The sequence below is a fragment of the Blennius ocellaris genome (assembly GCF_963422515.1).
Source record: "Blennius ocellaris genome assembly, chromosome: 23".
Taxonomy (NCBI): domain Eukaryota; kingdom Metazoa; phylum Chordata; class Actinopteri; order Blenniiformes; family Blenniidae; genus Blennius; species Blennius ocellaris.
The window spans coordinates 1,348,575-1,372,705 of NC_137672.1; the positions used below are offsets into that span (position 1 = coordinate 1,348,575).

Sequence of the window (24,131 nt, forward strand, 5' to 3'; positions counted from 1 at the left end):
TCTCCTCTCTTCTCTCTGCCTCCAGCTCCTCTCTTCTCTCTGCCTCCAGCTTCTCTCTTCTCTCTGCCTCCAGCTTCCTCTCCTCTCTTCTCTCTGCCTCCAGCTTCCTCTCCTCTCTTCTCTCTGCCTCCAGCTTCCTCTCCTCTCTTCTCTCTGCCTCCAGCTCCTCTCTTCTCTCTGCCTCCAGCTTCTCTCTTCTCTCTGCCTCCAGCTTCCTCTCCTCTCTTCTCTCTGCCTCCAGCTTCCTCTCCTCTCTTCTCTCTGCCTCCAGCTCCTCTCTTCTCTCTTCTCTCTGCCTCCAGCTCCTCTCTTCTCTCTTCTCTCTGCCTCCAGCTCCTCTCTTCTCTCTGCCTCCAGCTTCTCTCTTCTCTCTTCTCTCTGCCTCCAGCTCCTCTCTTCTCTCTGCCTCCAGCTTCCTGTCCTCTCTTCTCTCTGCCTCCAGCTTCCTGTCCTCTCTTCTCTCTGCCTCCAGCTTCCTCTCTCCTCTCTTCTCTCTGCCTCCAGCTTCTCTCTTCTCTCTGCCTCCAGCTCCTCTCTTCTCTCTGCCTCCAGCTTCTCTCTTCTCTCTTCTCTCTGCCTCCAGCTCCTCTCTTCTCTCTGCCTCCAGCTTCCTGTCCTCTCTTCTCTCTGCCTCCAGCTTCCTCTCTCCTCTCTTCTCTCTGCCTCCAGCTTCTCTCTTCTCTCTGCCTCCAGCTTCCTCTCCTCTCTTCTCTCTGCCTCCAGCTTCCTCTCCTCTCTTCTCTCTGCCTCCAGCTCCTCTCTTCTCTCTGCCTCCAGCTTCTCTCTTCTCTCTTCTCTCTGCCTCCAGCTCCTCTCTTCTCTCTGCCTCCAGCTTCCTGTCCTCTCTTCTCTCTGCCTCCAGCTTCCTGTCCTCTCTTCTCTCTGCCTCCAGCTTCCTCTCTCCTCTCTTCTCTCTGCCTCCAGCTTCACTCTTCTCTCTTCTCTCTGCCTCCAGCTCCTCTCTTCTCTCTGCCTCCAGCTTCTCTCTTCTCTCTTCTCTCTGCCTCCAGCTCCTCTCTTCTCTCTGCCTCCAGCTTCCTGTCCTCTCTTCTCTCTGCCTCCAGCTTCCTCTCTCCTCTCTTCTCTCTGCCTCCAGCTTCTCTCTTCTCTCTTCTCTCTGCCTCCAGCTTCCTCTCCTCTCTTCTCTCTGCCTCCAGCTCCTCTCTTCTCTCTGCCTCCAGCTTCTCTCTTCTCTCTGCCTCCAGCTTCCTCTCCTCTCTTCTCTCTGCCTCCAGCTTCTCTCTTCTCTCTTCTCTCTGCCTCCAGCTCCTCTCTTCTCTCTGCCTCCAGCTTCTCTCTTCTCTCTTCTCTCTGCCTCCAGCTCCTCTCTTCTCTCTGCCTCCAGCTTCCTGTCCTCTCTTCTCTCTGCCTCCAGCTTCCTCTCTTCTCTCTTCTCTCTGCCTCCAGCTTCCTCTCCTCTCTTCTCTCTGCCTCCAGCTTCCTCTCCTCTCTTCTCTCTGCCTCCAGCTTCCTCTCCTCTCTTCTCTCTGCCTCCAGCTTCCTCTCCTCTCTTCTCTCTGCCTCCAGCTTCCTCTCCTCTCTTCTCTCTGCCTCCAGCTTCTCTCTTCTCTCTGCCTCCAGCTTCCTCTCCTCTCTTCTCTCTGCCTCCAGCTCCTCTCTTCTCTCTGCCTCCAGCTTCTCTCTTCTCTCTGCCTCCAGCTCCTCTCTTCTCTCTGCCTCAAGCTCCTCTCCTCTCTTCTCTCTGCCTCCAGCTTCCTCTCCTCTCTTCTCTCTGCCTCCAGCTTCCTCTCCTCTCTTCTCTCTGCCTCCAGCTTCCTCTCCTCTCTTCTCTCTGCCTCCAGCTCCTCTCTTCTCTCTGCCTCAAGCTCCTCTCCTCTCTTCTCTCTGCCTCCAGCTTCTCTCTTCTCTCTGCCTCCAGCTTCCTCTCCTCTCTTCTCTCTGCCTCCAGCTTCCTCTCCTCTCTTCTCTCTGCCTCCAGCTTCCTCTCCTCTCTTCTCTCTGCCTCCAGCTTCCTCTCCTCTCTTCTCTCTGCCTCCAGCTTCCTCTCCTCTCTTCTCTCTGCCTCCAGCTTCCTCTCCTCTCTTCTCTCTGCCTCCAGCTTCCTCTCCTCTCTTCTCTCTGCCTCCAGCTTCTCTCTTCTCTCTGCCTCCAGCTTCTCTCTCCTCTCTCTGCTTCCAGCTCCTCTCTTCTCTCTGCCTCCAGCTTCTCTCTTCTCTCTGCTTCCAGCTTCTCTCTTCTCTCTGCTTCCAGCTCCTCTCTTCTCTCTGCCTCCAGCTCCTCTCCTCTCTTCTCTCTGCCTCCAGCTCCTCTCTTCTCTCTACCTCCAGCTCCTCTCCTCTCTTCTCTCTGCCTCCAGCTTCCTCTCCTCTCTTCTCTCTGCCTCCAGCTCCTCTCTTCTCTCTACCTCCAGCTCCTCTCCTCTCTTCTCTCTGCCTCCAGCTTCCTCTCCTCTCTTCTCTCTGCCTCCAGCTTCCTCTCCTCTCTTCTCTCTGCTCCAGCTTCTCTCTTTTCTCTGCCTCCAGCTCCTCTCTCCTCTCTCTGCCTCCAGCTCCTCTCTCCTATCTGCCTCCAGCTTCTCTCTGCTCTCTGCTCCAGCTTCTCTCTGCTCTCTGCTCCAGCTTCTCTCTTTTCTCTGCCTCCAGCTTCTCTCTATAAAGGTTTGTAAAGATGTCCAAACTAAAGTACATGGCTCCTGTCAGGATGGCAAGCTTCACCTTTCTAAGAATCCTTCCAAACACAAGGAAAGTGTATTTGTAGAGCACCAGTCATACACAAGAAGCATGATGATTCAAAGTGCATCACAAAAGCAAAGAAACGCGTTAACTGATATTAAATCATAGAAAGAAAACTAGATATTAAGAAGGAAAGAGCCCCATCGCTGGCAGGTCACTAGAGGGTCTCTGATCAGGACCCCCGACCCCCATCAGCCCCCTGGAGCACCATAATGTGGCTACACCTCTATTGTATAGAACACGTGTGGAACTCCGGTCCTGTAGGTGCAGCCCTGCACGTTTTACATGTCTCCCTGCTTCAACACAGCTGATTGGAATAATCAGCTGGTTCTCTGGCGTTGTGCTGAACATGGTGATGAACCATCAGGACATTCAATGGAGGGAGTCATGGAAAACATGCAGAGCTTCGGCCCTCGAGGAACTGAGTTTGACAGCCCTGCTATAGAAGAAGGACTGGTCAATGCAGAAAAGAAATTTCCCCAAGAAGATAAATAATATTTGTTGACTATCATTTATTAGTTTTCTGTGGAAATTTAGGAGAATCATTTTGGCCTTGTCGGTTTGCTGCAGTTACAGATGGAGGCGTTTTACTCAGTGGTGTACAATCACGGGCAGAAGGGCTAGCACTGCTAACCCTATCAAAAATTATTTTTCTTTTTTTTTAATATTTAAAAAGTGAATCTGAAATCTGTGTCTGGAATCAATTAGTAACTTTAGCAACTTTATCCAGAAGACGACTGGTTATAATTTGTGGAGCTCAAATCACCTATGTCCTCTAAACACATCACAGCTCCTTTCCTCTGCTGGGGGGGGGGCAGTAACTTCATTGCTAACCTCTGATGGAAGCTGGACGCTGCTATTGGGTTAAAATGTTGAGTGACAGTGTCATCAGCCAATCAGATTTTGATGTGTCATTGACAGAATGCCTTCGGACCAGCAAAGTTTCAAGCGCTGGCCTTGCTGTCACCATTGAAATGAGCTTGACTGATTGGCCCATGGGCAGGTGGTGATGACGCTCTATTATCTGCTATTCTGGAGTGATGGCGGCTAATTTAACAGCAAGATCCATGATACATAGAGGACCTGCTTCAGGGCCTTTTTCAATTGTGAGAAGACGCCACCAGAAATGATGAGCTAAACTCAGACCATTAAAGGCTTTGTGCAGCATTTTACAGCAGGTTGGATTTAATCTACAAGTGATGAGTGAGTTCTAGTTTGTTTTGATTTTTTACTTTCTCTGGATTAGATTGGCGCTGCAGTTGGCATTTGGTGCAGTTTTTTGATTGTAAAGAGGTGTTTCCCATACAATGGTGCACACAGACAGACAAGAAGACATGCATGACAGTAGTGCCTGTAGAGATTCGCATCCCTCTCTCCTCCATGCAAACCTGTTGGAAACACTGGAAAGTGATGTGATGGCGAAGCTGCACAGTGGAGTCTTGATGTGTTGTGCTTGTTGATCCGCTGTCATGTTGGTGTGGATTAAGTACTGATGCATAGTGGCCTGACATTGGATTCAGACTGTGTGTTTACTGGGGGGGGGGGAGGTGCTGGCCTGCTGGCCCGCTTGTCCTGACTGACACACCACAGTACGCTACTGGTGTTACTTAATACAACAAACTAAAACCTAGAAAAGTGAAGGCGTAGAAATTGTAAATGTTCTGAACGATTTGTTCCTCTCTTCTTCATCCTCCTCTCAGTGTGCGGTTCGGAGCTGGCCCAGGGAGGCTTCTTCGTGCGGCAGGGTGAGTACATCTGTACTCTGGATTACCAGCGGCTGTATGGGACTCGCTGCTTCAGCTGCCAGGACTTCATTGAGGGGGAGGTGGTGTCTGCCCTGGGGAAGACCTACCATCCCCGCTGCTTCGTCTGCGCCTCCTGCAAGTAAGACTACGGAGAGGTGGAGTCCAAAGAGGTTCTGTAATACAGGTCTGACTTGACTTTTGCTTTCAACAGGAATGACTTATGAGAAGACGTAGGATTCACCCCAGAGCTCAAAAACATTTCAACACAGGACAGAGAGTGACCCATCTGAATACTGTATTGTCTGGACTATAAGCCATGACTTCTTTCTAACACTTTGAACCCTGCGGCTTATAACACAATGCGGCTAATTTATGGATTTTTACAGGTTATCGGGCTTCATGCCACCAGACTGGACTTCCACATGCTGTTTATAGTGCCTCTGCTTCTCCTAAACTTGCCTTAAAAGTGACATTTCTGCTCTTGGTGAGCTCGTCTTGTGCTGCTCCTGTAGTCTGGAGCTCCAGCAGCTGACTGCTGAGTGTTGCGTTCAGGTGCATCATGTAAACCAGAGCGCTAGACTCCGATGCTGAGCAATCTTCCTTCTCAGAATCACAATCAGCAAATAACCAATAAAATACTTTATCAACAGAGATAAAATGCTTCCTGATTATATATCTGTTTCTCTGTGTCTCTCTATGTGTCTCTCTCTCTATGTGTCTCTCTATGTGTCTCTCTCTCTATGTGTCTCTCTATGTGTGTATCTCTGTGTCTCTCTATGTGTCTCTCTATGTGTGTATCTCTGTGTCTCTCTATGTGTCTCTCTCTCTGTGTCTCTCTCTCTGTGTGTCTCTCTCTGTGTCTCTCTCTGTGTGTCTCTCTCTATGTGTCTCTCTCTCTGTGTCTCTCCCTCTGTGTCTCTCTATGTGTCTCTATGTGTGTATCTTTGTGTGTCTCTGTGTGTCTCTGCGTCTCTCTCTGTGTCTCTATGTCTCTCTGTGTGTCTCTCTGTGTGTCTCTGTCCGTCTGTCCGCAGGCTTCCCTGCAGGCGCACACAACCCAGCGCTGTATGCAGGAATTTCCAGACAGATTTGTGAGAATTGATGAAAATATGAGTAATCCCCATCTTACTGCAGTGAAATTCATGCTGTTTCAATGTGGATACCTGCGGCTTCTTGTCAAGTGGAGCTTATATGTGGGTTTTTTTTTCTTTTAAAACTTTGTGGGTGTGGCTTATATCCAGGTGTGTTCTATCGTGCAGAAAATACAGTAACTACGGTAACATATTGAGCTAAATGTCTCTCAAGCAGCAAACTAACAAGGAAAATTTATCTCCCAACATGACAATGTCACACAACGGTAGATAAAAAAAAAGTAAATGAAATAAGATAGAAAGGAGCTCGGGTGAACTGAGATGTGGTGAGCGAGGAGGCAACTGGAGGCTGGGCTCATCAGCTGCCTTCTTATCAATCACTTTAAATTCCTTCTGATAAAAGGATTGGTCCGTTTACATGAACACTGAATGAACTAATCTGAATATTTTGCCAGTTTATGTTTCAATTCATTTCAGAGGATCAATCCCATCATGCCTTGCACCGTGACGTTTGCAGTCTGTGACATGCGAATCCAACAAACAACTTTACCCAGAAGTCCACCGATATCAGAACTGGAATTAAGTTATTATGCTTGTAGTGCTTCTTTTTCATTGTTCTTGAAACTGTAACATCAAAGTTTCCTTCTCTTGGTCAAAGTGGAATCACAAAGAGACGCCTTAGTGCGCGATGTGTCTGCTTCCTGTCCCAGCTCACACTGTACGCAGTCACATCATGACGTTGCTCAAAGCTCCGACTGGAGGAAGGAACCCCATGAACCATGATGGATCGAGCCCCAGACCACACCTCAGATTGAATTGTTTTATATGGGGCAAATTCAACGGGGTTAGTCCACAGCTCGTGTTGAGATGGTTGAACTCTGTCATAATGTTCACTGACAGACGGCCAGATGGATCCAGCAGTGAGACCCACTGGAGCTCATCTTAAGACTCTCCTGCTTTCTCGTCACTGATCAGTCCAGGTTGTGAGATGTTGGAGAAAATTCCAGCTGACTATGTTTAGAGGCAGGGAGAAGACCGATCACCAGTTCATCACCAGGCCAACGCAGAGATAATCTCCTTCATTTCGACGCAACAATTGACTTTAACATGTATGTTTGTGGTGTGTGGAAGGAAATCAAAGTACCTGAACAGAAACCCATGAACAGGAAGAACATGCAAACTCCACACGGTCAAACCATTAATGTTTTCACGGGGACGTTTTCCCTTCCCAACGGTCAGCAGTTAGTGGACGGCTCCCTGCTGTGTCACTGAGGTCACCTGATGTCCAGCTTGCACTTCATGCCTCGCTGCTCTGACCTGCTTCCAGATGTTTGCAGATGTAACTCATGTCACTAGAATGCAGTTATTTTGTTTTTAGACAGAAGAGAATTTTTCACGACAGAACTCCAAGAAGTACCAACGTACAGAACTACCTCTGCCACAGTGGTTCAACATCCCACATTCAAAAATCCTCTTTTTTTGGTGGCAAATCACCAATTATATAACATTTACATTTAAACTTTGAAGTTTTTCTTTGTTGTGGTGCAGCGTATACCTGATGAAAATGTCAATATTTACTCAAAACAAAACAGTTAATCCTGAAAATCACAACAATATCAACATGAAGCCAATTTTCATAAAACCTTCTGGTTCCACATAGGGTGAAATATTCCAGAAACTTCTCTTGTAATGTTGCATTCTGGATGTTTTACAAACTCTCCAATCGATTCAACGATCACAACCTTAGTGACGAGAGCAAACTCCCAACAGAGATACTGTATGTATGTATTAGCATGAGTTCATTGTGTTACATAACAGTACAGAGCTTAAATGCATATTTTGCATAACCGCAACCTTTTAAATGTTTGTTTTTAAGTGACATCAGCTCTCAATGGAAAATATGAGATATATTCTATGATATAGTTGTCTCCATATGAGTAGCTGATTAGCTTTTGGCCTTGGCGTACTGAACAATGACAAATATATAATATACACAGATACACATGTGCTTGTTCATACTGGCTCCTGCCACCAGTGCTGATGCTCATTCATTATTATGGCCATATTATCTGCAGAGAACCAAAGTTCTTAAATCATTATTGAGGTCGTAAGATCATGTCGATGTCGACACGAGCAGAGAGCATTTCAAAGTTGAGCTCTAAACACGAAGTCGTTGTCCTTCACCACACACAGTCGTTATCACAGGTCACGTCTCGTCCACAGCATGCAAAACACACAGATGTATAAATATAGGAAAGCACATGACGGAGCAACGTAGTCATCCTCACCTGTTACTAGCTGTGTGTGTGTGTGTGTGTGTGTGTGTGTGTGTGTGTGTGTGTGTGTGTGTGTGTGTGGGTGGGTGGGTGGGTGGGTGGGTGGGTGGGTGGGTGGGTGGGTGGGTGGGTGTGTGTGTGTGTGTGTGTGTGTGTGTGTGTGTGTGTGTGTGTGTGTGTGTGTGTGTGTGTGTGTGTGTGTGTGTGTGTGTGTGTGTGTGTGTGTGTGTGTGTGTGTGTGTCTGTGTGTGAGTGTGTGAGTGTGTGAGTGTGTGTGTGTGTGTGTGAGTGTGTGAGTGTGTGTGTGTGTGTGTGAGTGTGTGTGTGTGTGTGTGTGTGTGTGTGCAGGCCCGCCCCTCCCTACACGCAGAACACGCGCTGTGCGTAGGGCCCCGCGATCCATGGGGGGCCCCATTTTGCGCAAGTGAATTGAATTTCCCTCGGGATCAATAAAGTATCATCATTCTCTGCAAATGCGCAAAGGATGCGCTGCATTTTGCCGAGAGGCGCGTAGAACACCGTCGCCAAGTCAGCCTGAGGCAGGAGAGAGAGAGAGAGAGAGAGAGAGAGAGAGAGAGAGAGAGAGAGAAGAGAGAGAGAGAGAGAGAGAGAGAGAGAGAGAGAGAGAGATGGCTTCCAAACGTCAATACAATAATAATAATAGTAATAATAATAATTATTATTATTATTATTATTATGTTATTGGAAGGGGGCCCCCAAAATAAAATCCTGCTTAGGGCCCCCACTTGGCCCTGTGTGTGTGTGTGTGTGTGTGTGTGTGTGTGTGTGTGTGTGTGTGTGTGTGTGTGTGTGTGTGTGTGTGTGTGTGTGTGTGTGTGTGTGTGTGTGTGTGTGTGTGTGTGATCCCACTGCTGAACCAGAGATCAGAATGTTCCCATGTGGGATTTGAGGTTTGCAGTGTGATCGTGGAACTCCTGCAGTACTCTGATAACAAACACCACTTTAGTGGAGCCAAAACTCCAATGCTGAAAATCCACACCTTGTGACTGTTTAACCTTCGTAATTCCACATGAGATGTATCATGAATTGTGTATGTATTTCACTTTGTCATTTCATGTCTATGTGAGAGAGGGACTTTATTTGTCAGCACAGTTTGTATGATGGGACTTTTTGTAGCACCTCATTGGTCGTCTTTACACCACTGCTTCATAATCTATATGTTAGTGGAGGAAGATGCTCTGTAATTTGGATGTTAGAAGAAACAGTAACAAAATGGTCTCAATATATGGACAGGTGTTAGAAATAGAAGCTAATATATACTAAGATACTAATCACATGCAGTGGAGACGTGGGTTAATGCTAAATCAAGTGCTTTCTTCATAGAGATCCATTAGTGTGTTACACTAACATGCTAGTTAACACAAATTTGTTTGTTAATTAGTGGAAAACTGAGGATAAAAATCTGTAACAATTTTACGAAATGTTCTTGAATTTTCAAACATAAAATGGGGACGACTTTATAGATGTTGACGCCAAAAGTTCAGGAAGTCATCGAGTGATTTGGAGGATGTGGAGAATTCTTCATGTGAAAAATGTGAAAACTACATGCATTTTAATATGCTTGTGTTTTTATCTTTAAAAAAAAATTCTGTCTCAATTGTCCTAAAATTGTTGTACATTTACAAAGACCAGGGTCAGTCACTCGTGGCTTTCATTACGTGATTAATTCAACAAACTGGACGAGCTCAGCAGATAATATCTGACTGTGGGGGCCTTCCTCTACCTTGAACATGCTGATCTACGTCACACAGGATCCTGCGGCTACTCAGCACAGCTTGGATGCATCACGACAATGGTGAGTCTGATGTTCTGCCTCCTCTCTCTCTCTCCGTTTGCAGACAGCCGTTTCCAGCCGGTGACCGGGTGACCTTTAACGGGAAGGAGTGCATCTGTCAGCAGTGCATGCAGCCGCTCCCTGCCAGCAGCCCTGCACCCATACAAGCCGTCCACAGTCAGTGCTGCTTCAAACACCTCGCTCCGACGAAACACCTTGACGTTCTGAAGCTGTTGGCCTCTTTGGTGCGTTCACTTGTCAACCTGTGTGTCGGTGTGTTTGTGTTGTGAGCAGACTGCTGCGGCTGTGGGAAGGAGTTTAAGAATGAACAGTCTCTTGTCGCGCTGGACAAGCACTGGCACCTGGGCTGCTTCAAGTGTAAAGTCTGCAACAAGGTGCTCAATGCCGAGTACATTAGCAAGTAAGTCCCTCTGTTGATCCTTCCCAACCTGCTCCCACCGAATAAAGACCTCTGCCACAGCGCTGGCAGTCAGGTCACCCTGCAGGTCAAACCTGTCGCCATCTGTCCGTTATAAAGATGTCCTATTCATGTGGGGCCGTCCATGCGATAGGAATGCTGCAGGAGTTCATGAAAATGTGCATATGTCTTGATAACATTGTTTTATGACACATTACAGAGCTGTTTCTGTGGCAGCCCTGCCTGGCCTCATGCTCTGGGAGCTGGACACTCCCAATCTTGTGACTCTCAGGCCAGACGGAGGCTCAGAGCCTCGTCTCAGACTTGTTTCTCTCCACAGAGTTTAACTACCGTAGCATTTCCACACATGAAACCAGTGAGGAGCATGCTTGTGCAGCTGTGGCGTGTCTTCACAGGAATGGGATCCCGTACTGTGAGATGGACTACCACGCCATGTTCGGCATCCAGTGCGAGAGCTGCAAGAAGTACATCACCGGGAAAGTTCTGGAGGTGAGCTGCTGAAGGCCGACATGTACCAGGAGTTCCAAGGGCAACTGCTAGCATGTAGCATGTGGCGCCGCTGTCTGATTTGACTCTACATGAAGAAACATGAAGGGAGGAATAAAAACTCATGACAGACATTTGAAAGATGAATAGATGTGCAGGAAAATGAAAGGATTCCATTGCTCCAGACTTCATTCACATGAAATGACTGTGGGACTATAAGTACAGTTACAAGTTCAAACAGTGAGACATGTAATTCCTTCAAGCTGATTGCACAACAACCCTCTTCATCTCATGAGTTTGTCAAGTTGTTCCTGTCTACTTTATCCGGGATGCATTTGAAAACCAGATTTATTTTTTTTTACATTCAGTGGTACAATTATTTCATAAACTGGTGAGGAAAGTTTATTCATATTATCATTTCTCAACTGATGTTAGACTCTCACTTGGTGGGATTAATCAACCATGTTTTGACTCATGCCTCAGTAATCCGGCCTCGTCCGTCCCAAATGGTAAAGTCGAATGCTGAGGAACTTATTTATTGCATTGTAGCTGTTGGAGTTCATGGTGTTTGACTCATTTGTTCAGTCTGTGATGTGAAATGTAAAACTGGTCCACACACAGCCTGTCAGATGATTTCAGTGTTATTATTATTATTCATACCCTGAGGTTCACCAGCAGTCATGTGTGCAATAGATCAGAGAAACACTTTTCTGCTGCTGAAGTACAAACACAGCAGTCATGAACTGAAGTTTTATTCATTAATATGATGGTGTGTCACAGTGGTTCCCCTGTATTCCATATCCTTGCGAGGAGTTGCCAGAAATCATTGTTGAGGACAAAGGCTATGCTTTTAGAAGATCTATGTATGTCAAAGAAAACAGGAGCCTCAAGCAGATGTGGGAAAGTGTTTCCTGCTTTTATTCTGAAGACTCGAGCTTGGTGTGAAACCTGTCCTTCGATGTCTGTAATTCAGAGGGCAGAGTAAGTCAACAGCCTTTCTGAGAAGTACCAGAGGCTCCAGACTTCCAAACCACTGATTTAATAAGCATTTCAAAGGCTTCTGCAAACAAAGAATACCATCAAAACATATTGACCACAACCAGGGCATTCAAAGTTAAGAGCATTCATTTTTTTCTCTGTCAGCACAGAGGTTGTAGAGAAAGTTCCTACTTTGTAAGCTTTATATTAAGGTTTCGGACCAAGAAGTTATGCTGTATTGCCTTTCGTTTGGATTCAAATTCATTATATCTTTATGTTTCTGTGATAATTTGTGCTTTTTTCTAACATTTGGACTTATTTTTCATAAATTCTCCTGAAAATCAACCAGATCCTAACAAGACAGTTCAGGTGTCACACACCTCCTTGAAGGAAACCCATTTCTTTGTGGATGTGGACACATTACTTCCAAAGTGTAACATCTTATACTGTCATTTGAAAGTAATTATTTACATTGCAATATTGCAGTTTCATTTCAATTAATTTCATTTTTGTTTTATTTTGAAAATAAGTGAAAGGAAAATGTAACGCGTTGGAAAAGGAGTAGGAGAAAGCATAAGCTTCTTAAATCGTAGGTGAATTGAGGTTCCCGGTCGGACACAATGTACATGGGAATGCCATGGAGCCTGAATACATGGAGGACCAGGAGGTCAGCCATCTCCCAGGCGGTCTGCAACTTCTAGATGGAGTCCGGAACATAGATGCGATCGGTCTGCTCCCTGGGCCTCACAGACGGTCGCTTCATTGTCCCAGTCGGTGGCCCCCAGGATGCAGGATGACAGGATTATGAGGTCCGGCGACTCTGAGGAACACCGCCAGTGCATTTGTGAGTCCAAACAGCATCATTCTGTACTCGAAATGTCCCAACGGGGTGTTGAACGCCGTCTTCCATTAATCTCCTTCCCTGATCCGAACGAGATGGTATATGTTCCGGAGGTCCAGCTTGGTGAACACCCAGGCCTCACAGAGGGGTTTGAAAGACGGATCAATGAGGAGAAGAGGTGACCTGTTCTCTCTGTGATGGCATTCAAGCCCTTGAAGTCTATACAGGGACGGAGGGTTGCGTCTTTTTTTTTAACAAAGAAAAATCCTGTTCCCACCGGAGATGATGAGAGGCGAATGAGGCCAGCGCCTAACAACTCGCGGATGTATGTCGCCATCGCCTCCTTCTCAGGACGTGAGATGTTGTAGAGGCGCGCCGCCAACAGCAGAGCCCCAGAAAGCAGGTCGATGGAACAGTCATAGGGCCGGTGAGGAGGGAGAGTCTGAGCGAGGTCCTTGCTGAAGACCGGCGCCAGCTCATGGTACTCCGAGGGAACTGAAGCCAGATCAGGAGGAGCCGGAGCCAGAGAACGGGAAGAGGAGATGGACTCGGCATACCGGAGGCACTGGGCGTGACACTGAAGGCTCCACCCGATGATTGAGGAGGTCCTCCAGTTGAGGTGTGGGTTATGCTGGTGCAGCCAAGGGAAACCGAAGACAAGAGGCGTGACCTGAGAAGGGATCACCAGGACCTGGAGAGTCTCTCGGTGGTTTCCGGAGATGACCAGGGTGAGAGCTGTCGTGCGGTGGGTAACCTGGGAAATCAGCCGGCCATCCAGGGCGTTGATACTTTGGGGAGTAGGCAGGAGCTCCAGTGGAAGACGAGCTGGGCCGCCACCCCGGCGTCCACGAAGTTGTCATCGGCTCCTGAGTCCACCAGTGCTGGAAGGGTCGCAGAGTGTTGATTGCAGTGGAGGCTGGCGGGCACCTTCATCTGGGCAGGGGAACTCGGGATACGGGAAACATGACTTGTTGGAGGGTTCCTGGTCACTGACGAGCCGCACCTTTTTGGTAGGCTTGGGCAGGAGTCCCGAAGATGTCCGGCTTCACCGCAGTTCAGACACAACTGATTCTGGATGCGTCGGCATAGTTCTTGGGGGTCCAGGTGGGCCCGCCCCTGCAGCATTGGCTCATCTGCTGACTCATCAGGAGCTTCAGGGCCTGGTGGGAAGGTCGAGAGCCAGCTGAGATGAGGTGAGTGCGGCAGGGAAGGATCTGCAGTTAGCACACTCCCGCTGTCTCTCCCGCAGGCAGTTATCCAAGCGGATAGAGAGGGAGATGAGCTCGTCGAGGGAGGAGGGTTTGTCCCGGGTAGCCAGTTGGTCCTTGAGTCTCTCTGAGAGACCCTTGGCGTAAATTCCCCGGAGAGCCTCGTCATGCCACCCACACTCCTGCACCAGGATCCGAAACTCGACTGAGTAGTCGGCTGCTGACATGGTGCTCTGGGAGAGTGAGAGAAGCGGTTTCTTTATCGGTTGATCGAACGCCTTCGTAAGCTCCTCTGTAAAGTAGACCCAGGTCTGAATTGCTGGAGCGAGGTGTGGATCCTCACAACTTTTCTTCTATTTCTCGTACTTTTGCAGCCGTTTGTAATTTTCAGAGGGTCCCTGCACTCTGTTCACAACCTGCTGAACAATGTTGTTCCTGCTGCTCCAAAGACTACTAGTTTTGATAGAGATGATGTAATAGCGTGTCGTCCAGCTCACAGCGGGAGGGGGTGTGGCTTGTGTGTTGATGGCATTTTATTAAAGAGTTAACGATGCAGGGACTTTACTGAGCCGCTCTCAGTAGGTGTTTCTCACCTGTCTGGGTCTAATCCACCAATTAACTCCAACTTCTTCACAGACCTGATCTGTGAGGCGGATCTGAAGAGTCTCTGGCCCTGAGTCCTGCTCTACTGGCCACTGAAGCTCCAGCTCACCCCGCCCCCCAGGTGGGGTGAGCTGGAGCAGCTGGGCCAGACGATTATGAACATTACTTTACCCGGGACTTTATTTCTACATGGAGCATAGTTATACCTACTATCTATACCTAAACTGTGCCATTGATTTTCAGCCTGTCGACAGAAATAAACCCTTTTGGTTTTAAACAAGATGGAACCATAAATATTCAGTGTATAGTCTGGTGTGTGTGTGTGTGTGTGTGTGTGCGTGTGTGTGTGTGTGTGTGTGTGTGTGTGTGCGTGTAAAAAATGCTCTGTAGCTCGGGCTTGTCACCTGGATTATTTCATCCTAAATAATGAACATTAGCAATAAAGCTGGAGTCACATTCCTGAGCGAAGCTTTAAACCCTGAGATTCCAGGCTCAGACTCCTTCCAACCGGACGTTGAGGATGATCATTCCCCCTCATGCAGCCTCCGACTGGGACAAAGGCAGGATTTGATTGCAGTTCTATCTTCTTTCCGGCTCTCTCATACTCTCCATGTTTGAATTTCAACCCGGCTCCAGCCTTCTATCTGTCAGCTCCTCCTGCTTCACGTCAGCCTTCATTTGGTTTTCTCTCTTCCAGGTCATTTTCAGCCAGCAGACGACTCACTGCTTGTTTTCTCTATATCTTATGACTTCTCCATCCCGGCATCCCGGATGGATTCAGCTTTTATCCCAGAGGATGTTGACATCCTGTTTTTTTCTATTCTTCTCTTTTGGAATGAAGATTGTTCATAATTAGACCTTCATGATTTTCTTATGCAACAAGAGAAAAGGAATGAGTTCATTGCAAAACAACTTTTAGTGAGCCCTGGAGTTCAAATGTCTTCTGGAACAAGTGAGTCCAGCTGAACAACAGTAGAACAAAGTTGTTGAATGATTCTCCTCTGGAGGGAGTGCTGTGTGTGTTTTTGAATGTCAGAAGAATTCAAATAATAAATAATTCTTCTTGTGCATGAATCCAGAAGAGCCACACACATTGCAAACGTGCATTGTGAAGCAAAGCGCTGCTCCTTTTACTGACGAGTCCAAACAACAGAACTATTACCCAGCAGGCTTCACAGCATTCTGAGCCCCAACTCTCATTCCATCTCTTCTTCCAGCAAAGATCATCTATCAAACAATCATTTCTTTGCCTACAAGTTTTAAAATAGAACATGCTGTTTCTTTCCAAAATGGCACATTTTATTTTAATTGTTGTTGCAGTTTATAAAATGAAAGTATCTCAAACAGCAAACAAATACAATCATATTTTGACCAAATGTTTGAGCTTTACAGTCGTGATTGATGCTGTCGGCTTTATTAAAAGACTCTGGGTCACAAAGCCAACAAAAAGAAAGTAATTAAAATGTTCTGGGTTGGTTTTGTCATAAATCTGTATATATAATCCGAATATACTGTTTGTACAGAAAATGTAAATATCTCATTTTAAAATACAGCTTGTAAAAATGTAAAGAGGAGGTAAAGGGTTAAAGATCATTTTCAAGCACTGAAAGCGATTATTGCTTGGAGAAAGTATTTACAAGATCCCTTGAATCTATAGAAGGTTTTTAAATGTCTGAATAAAATACTTTTTGTATAAAAGGTCTAAGAATGTGTTATAATTAAATAAACTGGGGCGATGTGTTAAAAGAGATTTAAAATGTTTAAGAAATAGCGCTAAACCAGATTAAACGTCTGAAAGCAGAGCAGAATTAACATCAGGCATTTAATGTTTTTCTTACATTCCTTTGATTTCGAATGTTTCTACTCATAATTCCTAACTTTATAAGACTCTAATCACCAACCACTGTTTCTTTACTTAAAGAATCTGCTATTATATCATCCACTGATTTTTAATCACTAAAAAGAAGGTTTTAAATGTCCTTTGTTTACAGTCATCTGTTAACGGGTTAAAGGGACGGTGTTTATATTTCAGTCATGACTTTGTATCGGATCAAAGAGCCTGGAGCGGAAAGCAGCTCCACAGCAGCTCCACCTAGTGGCTCAGTCGTGAAGCACAGCTCCTCTCTCTCTCTCTCTCTCTCTCTCTCTCTCTCTCTCTCTCTCTCTCTCTCTCTCGCTCTCTCTCTCTCTCTCTCTCTCTCTCTCTCTCTCTCGCTCTCTCTCTCTCTCTCTCTCTCTCTCTCTCTCTCTCTCTCTCTCTCTCTCTCTCGCTCTCTCTCTCTCTCTCTCTCTCTCTCTCTCTCTCTCTCTCTCCCCTAAAGTCTATCTGGAAGAGTCATGGATCCGTGTTGAGTTCTGGTTGCAGTTAGAATTAGTCTACCTGTATTGCATGGGAATATGGTGATCATACTGATGATAAACACATCATTCTGGGGTGTTTCATACACAAAACACAGTTCAAAGGGCTTCAGGAGGAAAAACAGGATTTGAAGTCAACACGCTTCTTAAAATTGCAAATGCGCATTGCCAGGCTAACATTGACTAGTTAACTTGTTTTTGATGTTTCTTTCCATGAATGTTGAAGAAACCACATTTAATGATGTGACAGTGCAGTTTGTAAACATGCAGTCACACACAGCCAGGAGTGGACCCGGCCACACACCAACTTCTGATTCCCCTTAAGGTTCCCCCACTGACCCTGACCACTGTGTTTTAGGAAATCCTTCAACTTCTACTCAGTTAAAGAGAAGGCCTAACCTGGATTACCCAGATTACCCTGACCTGGATTACCCAGATTACCCCAGGTGTCCAGACTGCTGCCTGATTTCCATATATTATATGTACGTCTTTAAAAAAGGTTTTGTCTGGTGAATCACGGCCCACAGAGGACCTCTGAGTAGAGCTTGACCTTGACAGGTCATGAACCTTGGTGAAACTTACTTCAAGGCTCCCAGTTAATCGAGAGGCCTACTGGACTACAGACCTCCAGAATAAGAGTTGGATCAGAGAAGGTGTCTGCAGACAACAAGGAGTAAAGTAAAGAAATGCTCTGTGTTGATTTCATGTTCGCCAGGCTGGAGAGAAACATTACCACCCGTCATGTGCCCGCTGTGCCCGCTGTGAGCAGATGTTTGCAGAGGGAGAGGAAATGTACCTGCAAGGTGAGAGCACCAACCTTCTCCTCCATCAGCCACACACCATCCAACCTTCTCCTCCATCAGCCACACACACCATCCAACCTTCTCCTCCATCAGCCACACACCATCCAACCTTCTCCTCCATCAGCACACACCATCCAACCTTCTCCTCCATCAGCCACACACACCATCCAACCTTCTCCTCCATCAGCCACACACCATCCAACCTTCTCCTCCATCAGCCACACACACCATCCAACCTTCTCCTCCATCAGCCACACACCATCCAACCTTCTCCTCCATCAGCACACACCATCCAACCTTCTCCTCCATCAGCACACACCATCCAACCTTCTCCTCCATCAGCCACACACACCATCCAACCTTCTCCTCCATCAGCACACACCATCCAACCTTCTCCTCCATCAGCACACACCATCCAACCTTCTCCTCCATCAGCCACACACACCATCCAACCTTCTCCTCCATCAGCCACACACCCTCCAACCTTCTCCTCCCATCAGCCACACACCCTTCAACCTTCTCCTCCATCAGCACACACCATCCAACCTTCTCCTCCATCAGCCACACACCATCCAACCTTCTCCTCCATCAGCCACACACCATCCAACCTTCTCCTCCATCAGCACACACCATCCAACCTTCTCCTCCATCAGCCACACACACCATCCAACCTTCTCCTCCATCAGCCACACACCCTCCAACCTTCTCCTCCATCAGCCACACACCATCCAACCTTCTCCTCCATCAGCCACACACCATCCAACCTTCTCCTCCATCAGCCACAACACCATCCAACCTTCTCCTCCATCAGCCACACACCATCCAACCTTCTCCTCCATCAGCACACACCATCCAACCTTCTCCTCCATCAGCCACACACACCATCCAACCTTCTCCTCCATCAGCCACACACCCTCCAACCTTCTCCTCCATCAGCCACACACCATCCAACCTTCTCCTCCATCAGCCACACACCCTCCAACCTTCTCCTCCATCAGCCACACACCATCCAACCTTCTCCTCCAACAGCCACACACCATCCAACCTTCTCCTCCATCAGCCACACACCATCCAACCTTCTCCTCCAACAGCCACACACCATCCAACCTTCTCCTCCATCAGCCACACACCATCCAACCTTCTCCATCAGCCACACACACACACACCATCCAACCTTCTCTTATATCAGCCACACGCCATCCAACCTTCTCCTCCATCAGCCACACACCATCCAACCTTCTCCTCCATCAGCCACACACCATCCAACCTTCTCCTCCATCAGCCACACACACCATCCAACCTTCTCCTCCATCAGCCACACACCATCCAACCTTCTCCTCCATCAGCCACACACCATCCAACCTTCTCCTCCATCAGCCACACACACCATCCAACCTTCTCCTCCATCAGCCACACACACCATCCAACCTTCTCCTCCATCAGCCACACACCATCCAACCTTCTCTGTGTGGTCCACCTTCTTTCATGTATGGACCACTACAGACTTGAAACGCCTTACAGGAGCTGCTTGACCAAGTCAATCCAGCCCACGTTGGTTCTTATTGAGCTCACATCCTTGATGCTTCATAGGTTTTCAACTTGCTGCTCGTCCATCCCTGAAGAGATAGATGAAGTATGATTGGACTTCCTAACTACAGCTTCACATGTCTTTATCTCTGTGTCTTCAGGTTCTTCTATCTGGCATCCTCCATGCAGACAGGCAGCCAAGCAGGAGGAGAAGAGTAAGGTGAGTGGAGAAATGGAAAAGAAGCTGAATCCCTGCAGGTGTCTGTGTTGCTGATCATACTCTCGAGCTGTACAGATACACTGAACAAAAACATAAATGCAACACTTCAGTTTTTGTTCCCATTTTTCATGAGCTGAACTCAAAGATCTAAGACTTTTTTATGTATGTAGAAGACCTATTTCTCTCTAATATTGTTGACAAATCAGATGAAATGTGTGTTAGTGAGCAGTTCTCCTTTACCCACATAGTACATCCACCTCACAGATCCTTCACCATGGGGCCGTGCAGCATCCTGCTGCAACATGAGGTGATGGTCCTGGATGAACAGCACAAACAATGTGTCTCAGGATCTCCTTATCGTGTCTCTGTCCATTCACAATGCCATCAATGCTCCTGTGTTGTTCTCATCTGCCTGCCCATACAATAACCCCACCACCACCAGGGGTTGCAGGTGTTGAGGGAGCAAGCGATTGGCATGCTGGTGTATGTTCTGGACAACCAACACAGATGCAGCATCCTCACTGAACACCCCCCCCCCCACTCATTTCAGAGTGACCTTTTATTGCAGCCACTCTAAGACACACCTCGTCAATATTCATGCTGTCTAACCAGCATCTTGATAAGCCTCAACTGTGAGGTGGATGGATTATCTGGGAAAAGGAGAAGTGCTAACTAAAGCACATTTAGACACATTGTCTACAGCAGGGGTATTCAATTAAAAGTCACCGAGGTCCTGTTATTAAAATTTCCTCCAAGTAAAAGGTCCGAACCAAGGTCCAGCTTGTGTCTTAAGCCCCGTCTCCACCGCACACAAGTGCCGGGCGGAGCGGAGCGGTACGGAGCAGTTCGGAAGCACTAACCCCGACCGAAATTTTGGGTCGTGTCTCCACTGCAGAGAGGAGCATGAAAAGTGGGCGGGGCTTATGAGCTCCGCAGAAATGTGACATTATAACAGAAAAGAACGTGGTCAGATGTAGATCTTATGAATCCTCTGTTGTTTAAATTCTCCACTTTGCACTGTTATTTTTTGCAGCGGAAAAAAAAAAAAAGTTACTTTTTGCAGCAGTCATTTTTTGCAGCGGAGAGCTGCAGCCGCAACTTCCGTGTTTGTTTTGAGAGAGCGAGTCGCTCGGCCACTTGCCAGCGACGTGCCCCGCACTGATCGCTCGGGTGTGGGGCAAGTGGCTGGAGCGTTCCCCCCGGTTGGCTGAGGCACAGACACCGGAGTCTGAGCTTTCTGCTCAAAACCCAGGAGGTTCTCCACTCCGGCACCGAGCTCCTTTTCATCGCTTCCGCGGTCCGTCCCCGCGATAAAGCGCCACTGACCGCGGCTGAACAGAACGCTGACCGCCTCTGGGAAGCGGAGCTGCCGGAGCGCGGTCAGTGCCGGAGACGAAAGCTCCAGACTCCCGTGTCCCGGACGCGCATCAGCGCCACGGCCAGCGCTATGCTGCTAACAGAAAACTCCAACGCGATGCAAAGTCCCTCCCCCCGGTCTCCCCCTGCCTCAAGTCGCTCTTTCACAACAAACACTAAAGTTGAGCAGCAAAGAAAATAAAATGAAAATAAAAACAACCAGAGCACAGCTGACCACACTGACAGCAGAGGATTCAACCGGCACATTAACATATTGAGGGCGTGTAGTAAATCACTGACCAATCAGCAGACAGCAGCTCAACCTCAGACCCGTTCCATGGTCCTGGTACCCCGACGGATGGGTAGCGGAAAAGCGGTCGCCTTTGGAGCGGTCTGGAGCGGTTTAGACTGCATTACATGTCGTGAGACGCGAGCCGGAGCGGTTTAAACCCGTCTAGGCTGCTACTTTCTGTGCGGTGGAGACGGGGCTTTATAGCTTTCCCCCATGTCCACATGGTTCGTTTAAAAAATGTTTGTCAGTTTTAAATGCAGGAAAAGTTTAACTGAGTGCATAGCGAGCTCTTTTACCATCAATAAATGTTGTACCAGGCAAATAAATTTAAAGCTTTTATTTCAGATGAAAGAGAATGGGAACCTTAGAATAAAATACATAAAAAGTGCAAACAGCCAAATAAGCCATATTTCTTTTAAATTAAACAAGTCCTCGCCTAAAAAAAATGTAGGCCAACTTTTCAAGTAAAAAAAATGACAGCTTCAGAAAACAATAAATAAAAAGAGGCTCTTTAAGGGGAAAAAAAGCAAACTCACTATTGAACAACATCTTTTCTCATTTAATTATTCAGTTTAACTTAATGAGAGAAATGGGAATGTGGCTGCCCTGCCAGTAACTTCAATCTTGGTTGGAATGGAGTCAGTGCCATTCTCATGCAGATATGAAGATGTTCACTGGTGAGCCTAGAACGCTGTTTGTTTTTGATCATGTTCATTGTGGAAAAAGCTGCCTCACAGCTGTATGTTGATCCAAACATGGTGAAGGTGGTCAGACCAGGGAACTCTCAGACACAATCTGTAGCCAAACAGTAGCAGGGTCAGTTCCCTCAAAATTCTCTCTTAATGCAGCATTTGCTTGCAGATCAATGAGCTCAAGCTGTAGAGATCCTGCATGTGCCCACTTCAATGTCTGTGTCACCTCCTTTGAAAATCCTCTGACTTCTCTGATGAGGAAAGGATTCTGGATTAGCAGGAGGAGCTGCTGCCCAAGACTGAAGCTGTCCAACCTTTGACTGAAGTTTCCAATCAGCTTGTTTATGAAGGCAACATAGAGAGAAACGTCTCTCTCACCCTGAATCTGTTCCTGCAGGTTTGGGAAGTGTTCACACTCTTCTTCAAGATCATCCTTGAAAATGTCCAGCTTCCTCTGGAAAGAGCGAACAGCTGTCATCAAATCAGCAACTGAATTGTTCCGGCCCTGCAGCTTTCAATGGAGCTCATTAAGATGTGATGTAATGTCAACCAAAAAGGAAACCATGTCCATCTTGAGCTTATCTTGCAGAAAAAGTGAAAACTCTGCTGCTCTCTGACTCTTGACCTGCTTTAAGAAAGCTGCTATTTCTTTTGGAACAGACCAGAAGCGTCCCAGTGCGTTGCCTTTACTCAGCCACCTCACATTGTTGTTCAGTAGCAGGTCATGGGCATTTGCCTCAACGTCTTCCAGGAATTCCCTCAGGAGGCCATGTTGAAGGGACGAGGATGCCCTCAGGAAGTGGATGACTTTCATCACTGTGTTCATTACTTCAGACAAATGTTCTGACAGAGTGGCACACAAACAGTCTGATGGATGAGACAGTGGGAAGCAATAAGATCTGGATGGTCCTCCTTCATCCAGGGCACAGCCCCCCCCTCTTTTCCCACCATGGCAGGGGCCCCATCTGTGGTGACGGAGACAACCTGCTTCAGATCCATGCCCCTCTGTTCCAGCATGTCTTTTATTGCTGCATATATGTCCTCTCCTCTTGTGTGTGTTTCCAGTGGGGTGACACCCAGCAGGTCCTCACAGAGCTCCTTCTTATCTCACATACACCAAAAGCTGGGTGTTATCAGTCACATCTGCAGACTCATCAATGTCCAGAGATGCATGGTGCACTCTGAACAGCTGCATCCAGCTGTGCCGGTACATCGTCTGCTAATATTTCTGACTTTCTGGTTGCTGTTGAGGCTGACATCGGGATTTGTTTGATTTTTTCACACATGTCTTCTTTTTGTTTTCCCTCAAATAATGTCTCAGCAACAGCTGTTCACACTCCTTCACAACTGTCCCGTCACTGAAAGTTTCTTTATGCTGCCCTAAAACCCACGATCCCTTCAGAGAACGTTCGTTTGCACGTTGCTGGGCTGTTAATGTAGTCGGGTGGACCTGTCATCCTTTGCACTCCGTTATTTTGCCCTCAGCTCGGACTTCAGGGGGAAACTTTGCTCAAAACCGCTGTGCTTCGTTTCGTAGTGACGCTTCACGTTGCCACTTTTAATTAGCGCCACAGTTTCGGAGCATATGAGGCACACTGGTTTTGAGCTGCTTGCCGGAAGAATGAACATACATTTCTCCGTCCATTCGTCCTTAAAACTCCGGTTCTCCACATCGACCGTCCTTGTTTTGGAGCAGCCATGCTGTCTCCTCTCTGCTCTGCTGCCTGGCCGCAGGGTAAACAATCCATTTCATTGGCTCAACTGAGTGCAGCTATTGTCGTAATAACTGGAGTAGCAGCGCCCGCAATATATTGCTGCGACCGGCGGAAAAATGCTGCATGGAAATGATCTGTTCTCGTGAATTTATCGTCTTTATCGAGTCACGGGTCCGAACAGAAGCATCACGTGGTCCGAATCCGGACCGCGGTCCGCCATTTGGTGATGCCTGGTCTACAGTATTAGAGAGAAATAGGTCTTTTGTGTTTATAGAAAATATTTTACATCTTTGAGTATTATATTTATATTATATAAATATATATTATATTTATAATTTATATTTGTGTTTGGTTTTCTCTATAGTGAGAGTCTCAGGAACCTTGCTATGGGTGATTTTAAGAGCCCATTACTATGCTGCACAACATTTAATTAAAGTAAAACTCACGGGTGATTAACCCCATCAGGGACGCTTCTGACCTTTTGATTTGGTTTGATTTGCTTCATCAGAGTGGGCATGTCTCTAGTGTTTAGCTTCACTCTGGTGTTTAAGTAGATCAGAGGTCAGATCGGGGGCTGCAGACCAGAAACAATTGTTGGTAACCAGTTTTGTTTCAGTATTGACGTTAGGAGTCTTCTCAGTAAAATTTCAATCTTAAAAGTTGTTTCAGTATTATTGAAGAACTTCAAACTGTTCGGGGCCTGGAGATTAGAGAAGCAGACTGAGGGTTGGGGGCTTGCAGGTTCAAATCCCACTACTGACATGTTCTAGGCCATGGACCTCTGAGCAAACTATGAATCTCAGGCAGTGGTTTTAAACATGAGGCCCATGGGCCAAAAGCAGTCTGCAGGAGGCTCCAATCTGGCCAAACCAAGCAAATGCTCCAAACTACAAAGAAAATACAGGTTTGTACAAACTAATTTCTGAAGAACAGCAGACACTACAGAGTGAGCCGAGCTGAGATCTTGTGAAGCCGCCATGAAACCTTGCGACTTTGCGACCTCGCTTCTACCA

At 47.0% G+C, this 24,131-nt stretch overlaps 1 protein-coding gene across 15 annotated transcripts in view; it reads left to right on the forward strand.

Moving 5' to 3' along the window:
- The window catches only part of ablim2 (actin binding LIM protein family, member 2), a 118,623-nt gene that overhangs the window by 68,026 nt on the left and 26,466 nt on the right, over positions 1-24,131 (forward strand). For all 15 annotated transcript variants that reach the window (XM_080518907.1, XM_080518900.1, XM_080518911.1 and 12 more), the window contains exons 3-8: positions 4,394-4,577; positions 9,665-9,777; positions 9,895-10,021; positions 10,435-10,528; positions 17,229-17,316; positions 19,005-19,063. In XM_080518907.1, coding sequence (XP_080375033.1) covers positions 4,394-4,577; positions 9,665-9,777; positions 9,895-10,021; positions 10,435-10,528; positions 17,229-17,316; positions 19,005-19,063 — 665 coding nt within the window. The remainder of the gene's footprint in view (positions 1-4,393; positions 4,578-9,664; positions 9,778-9,894; positions 10,022-10,434; positions 10,529-17,228; positions 17,317-19,004; positions 19,064-24,131) is intronic.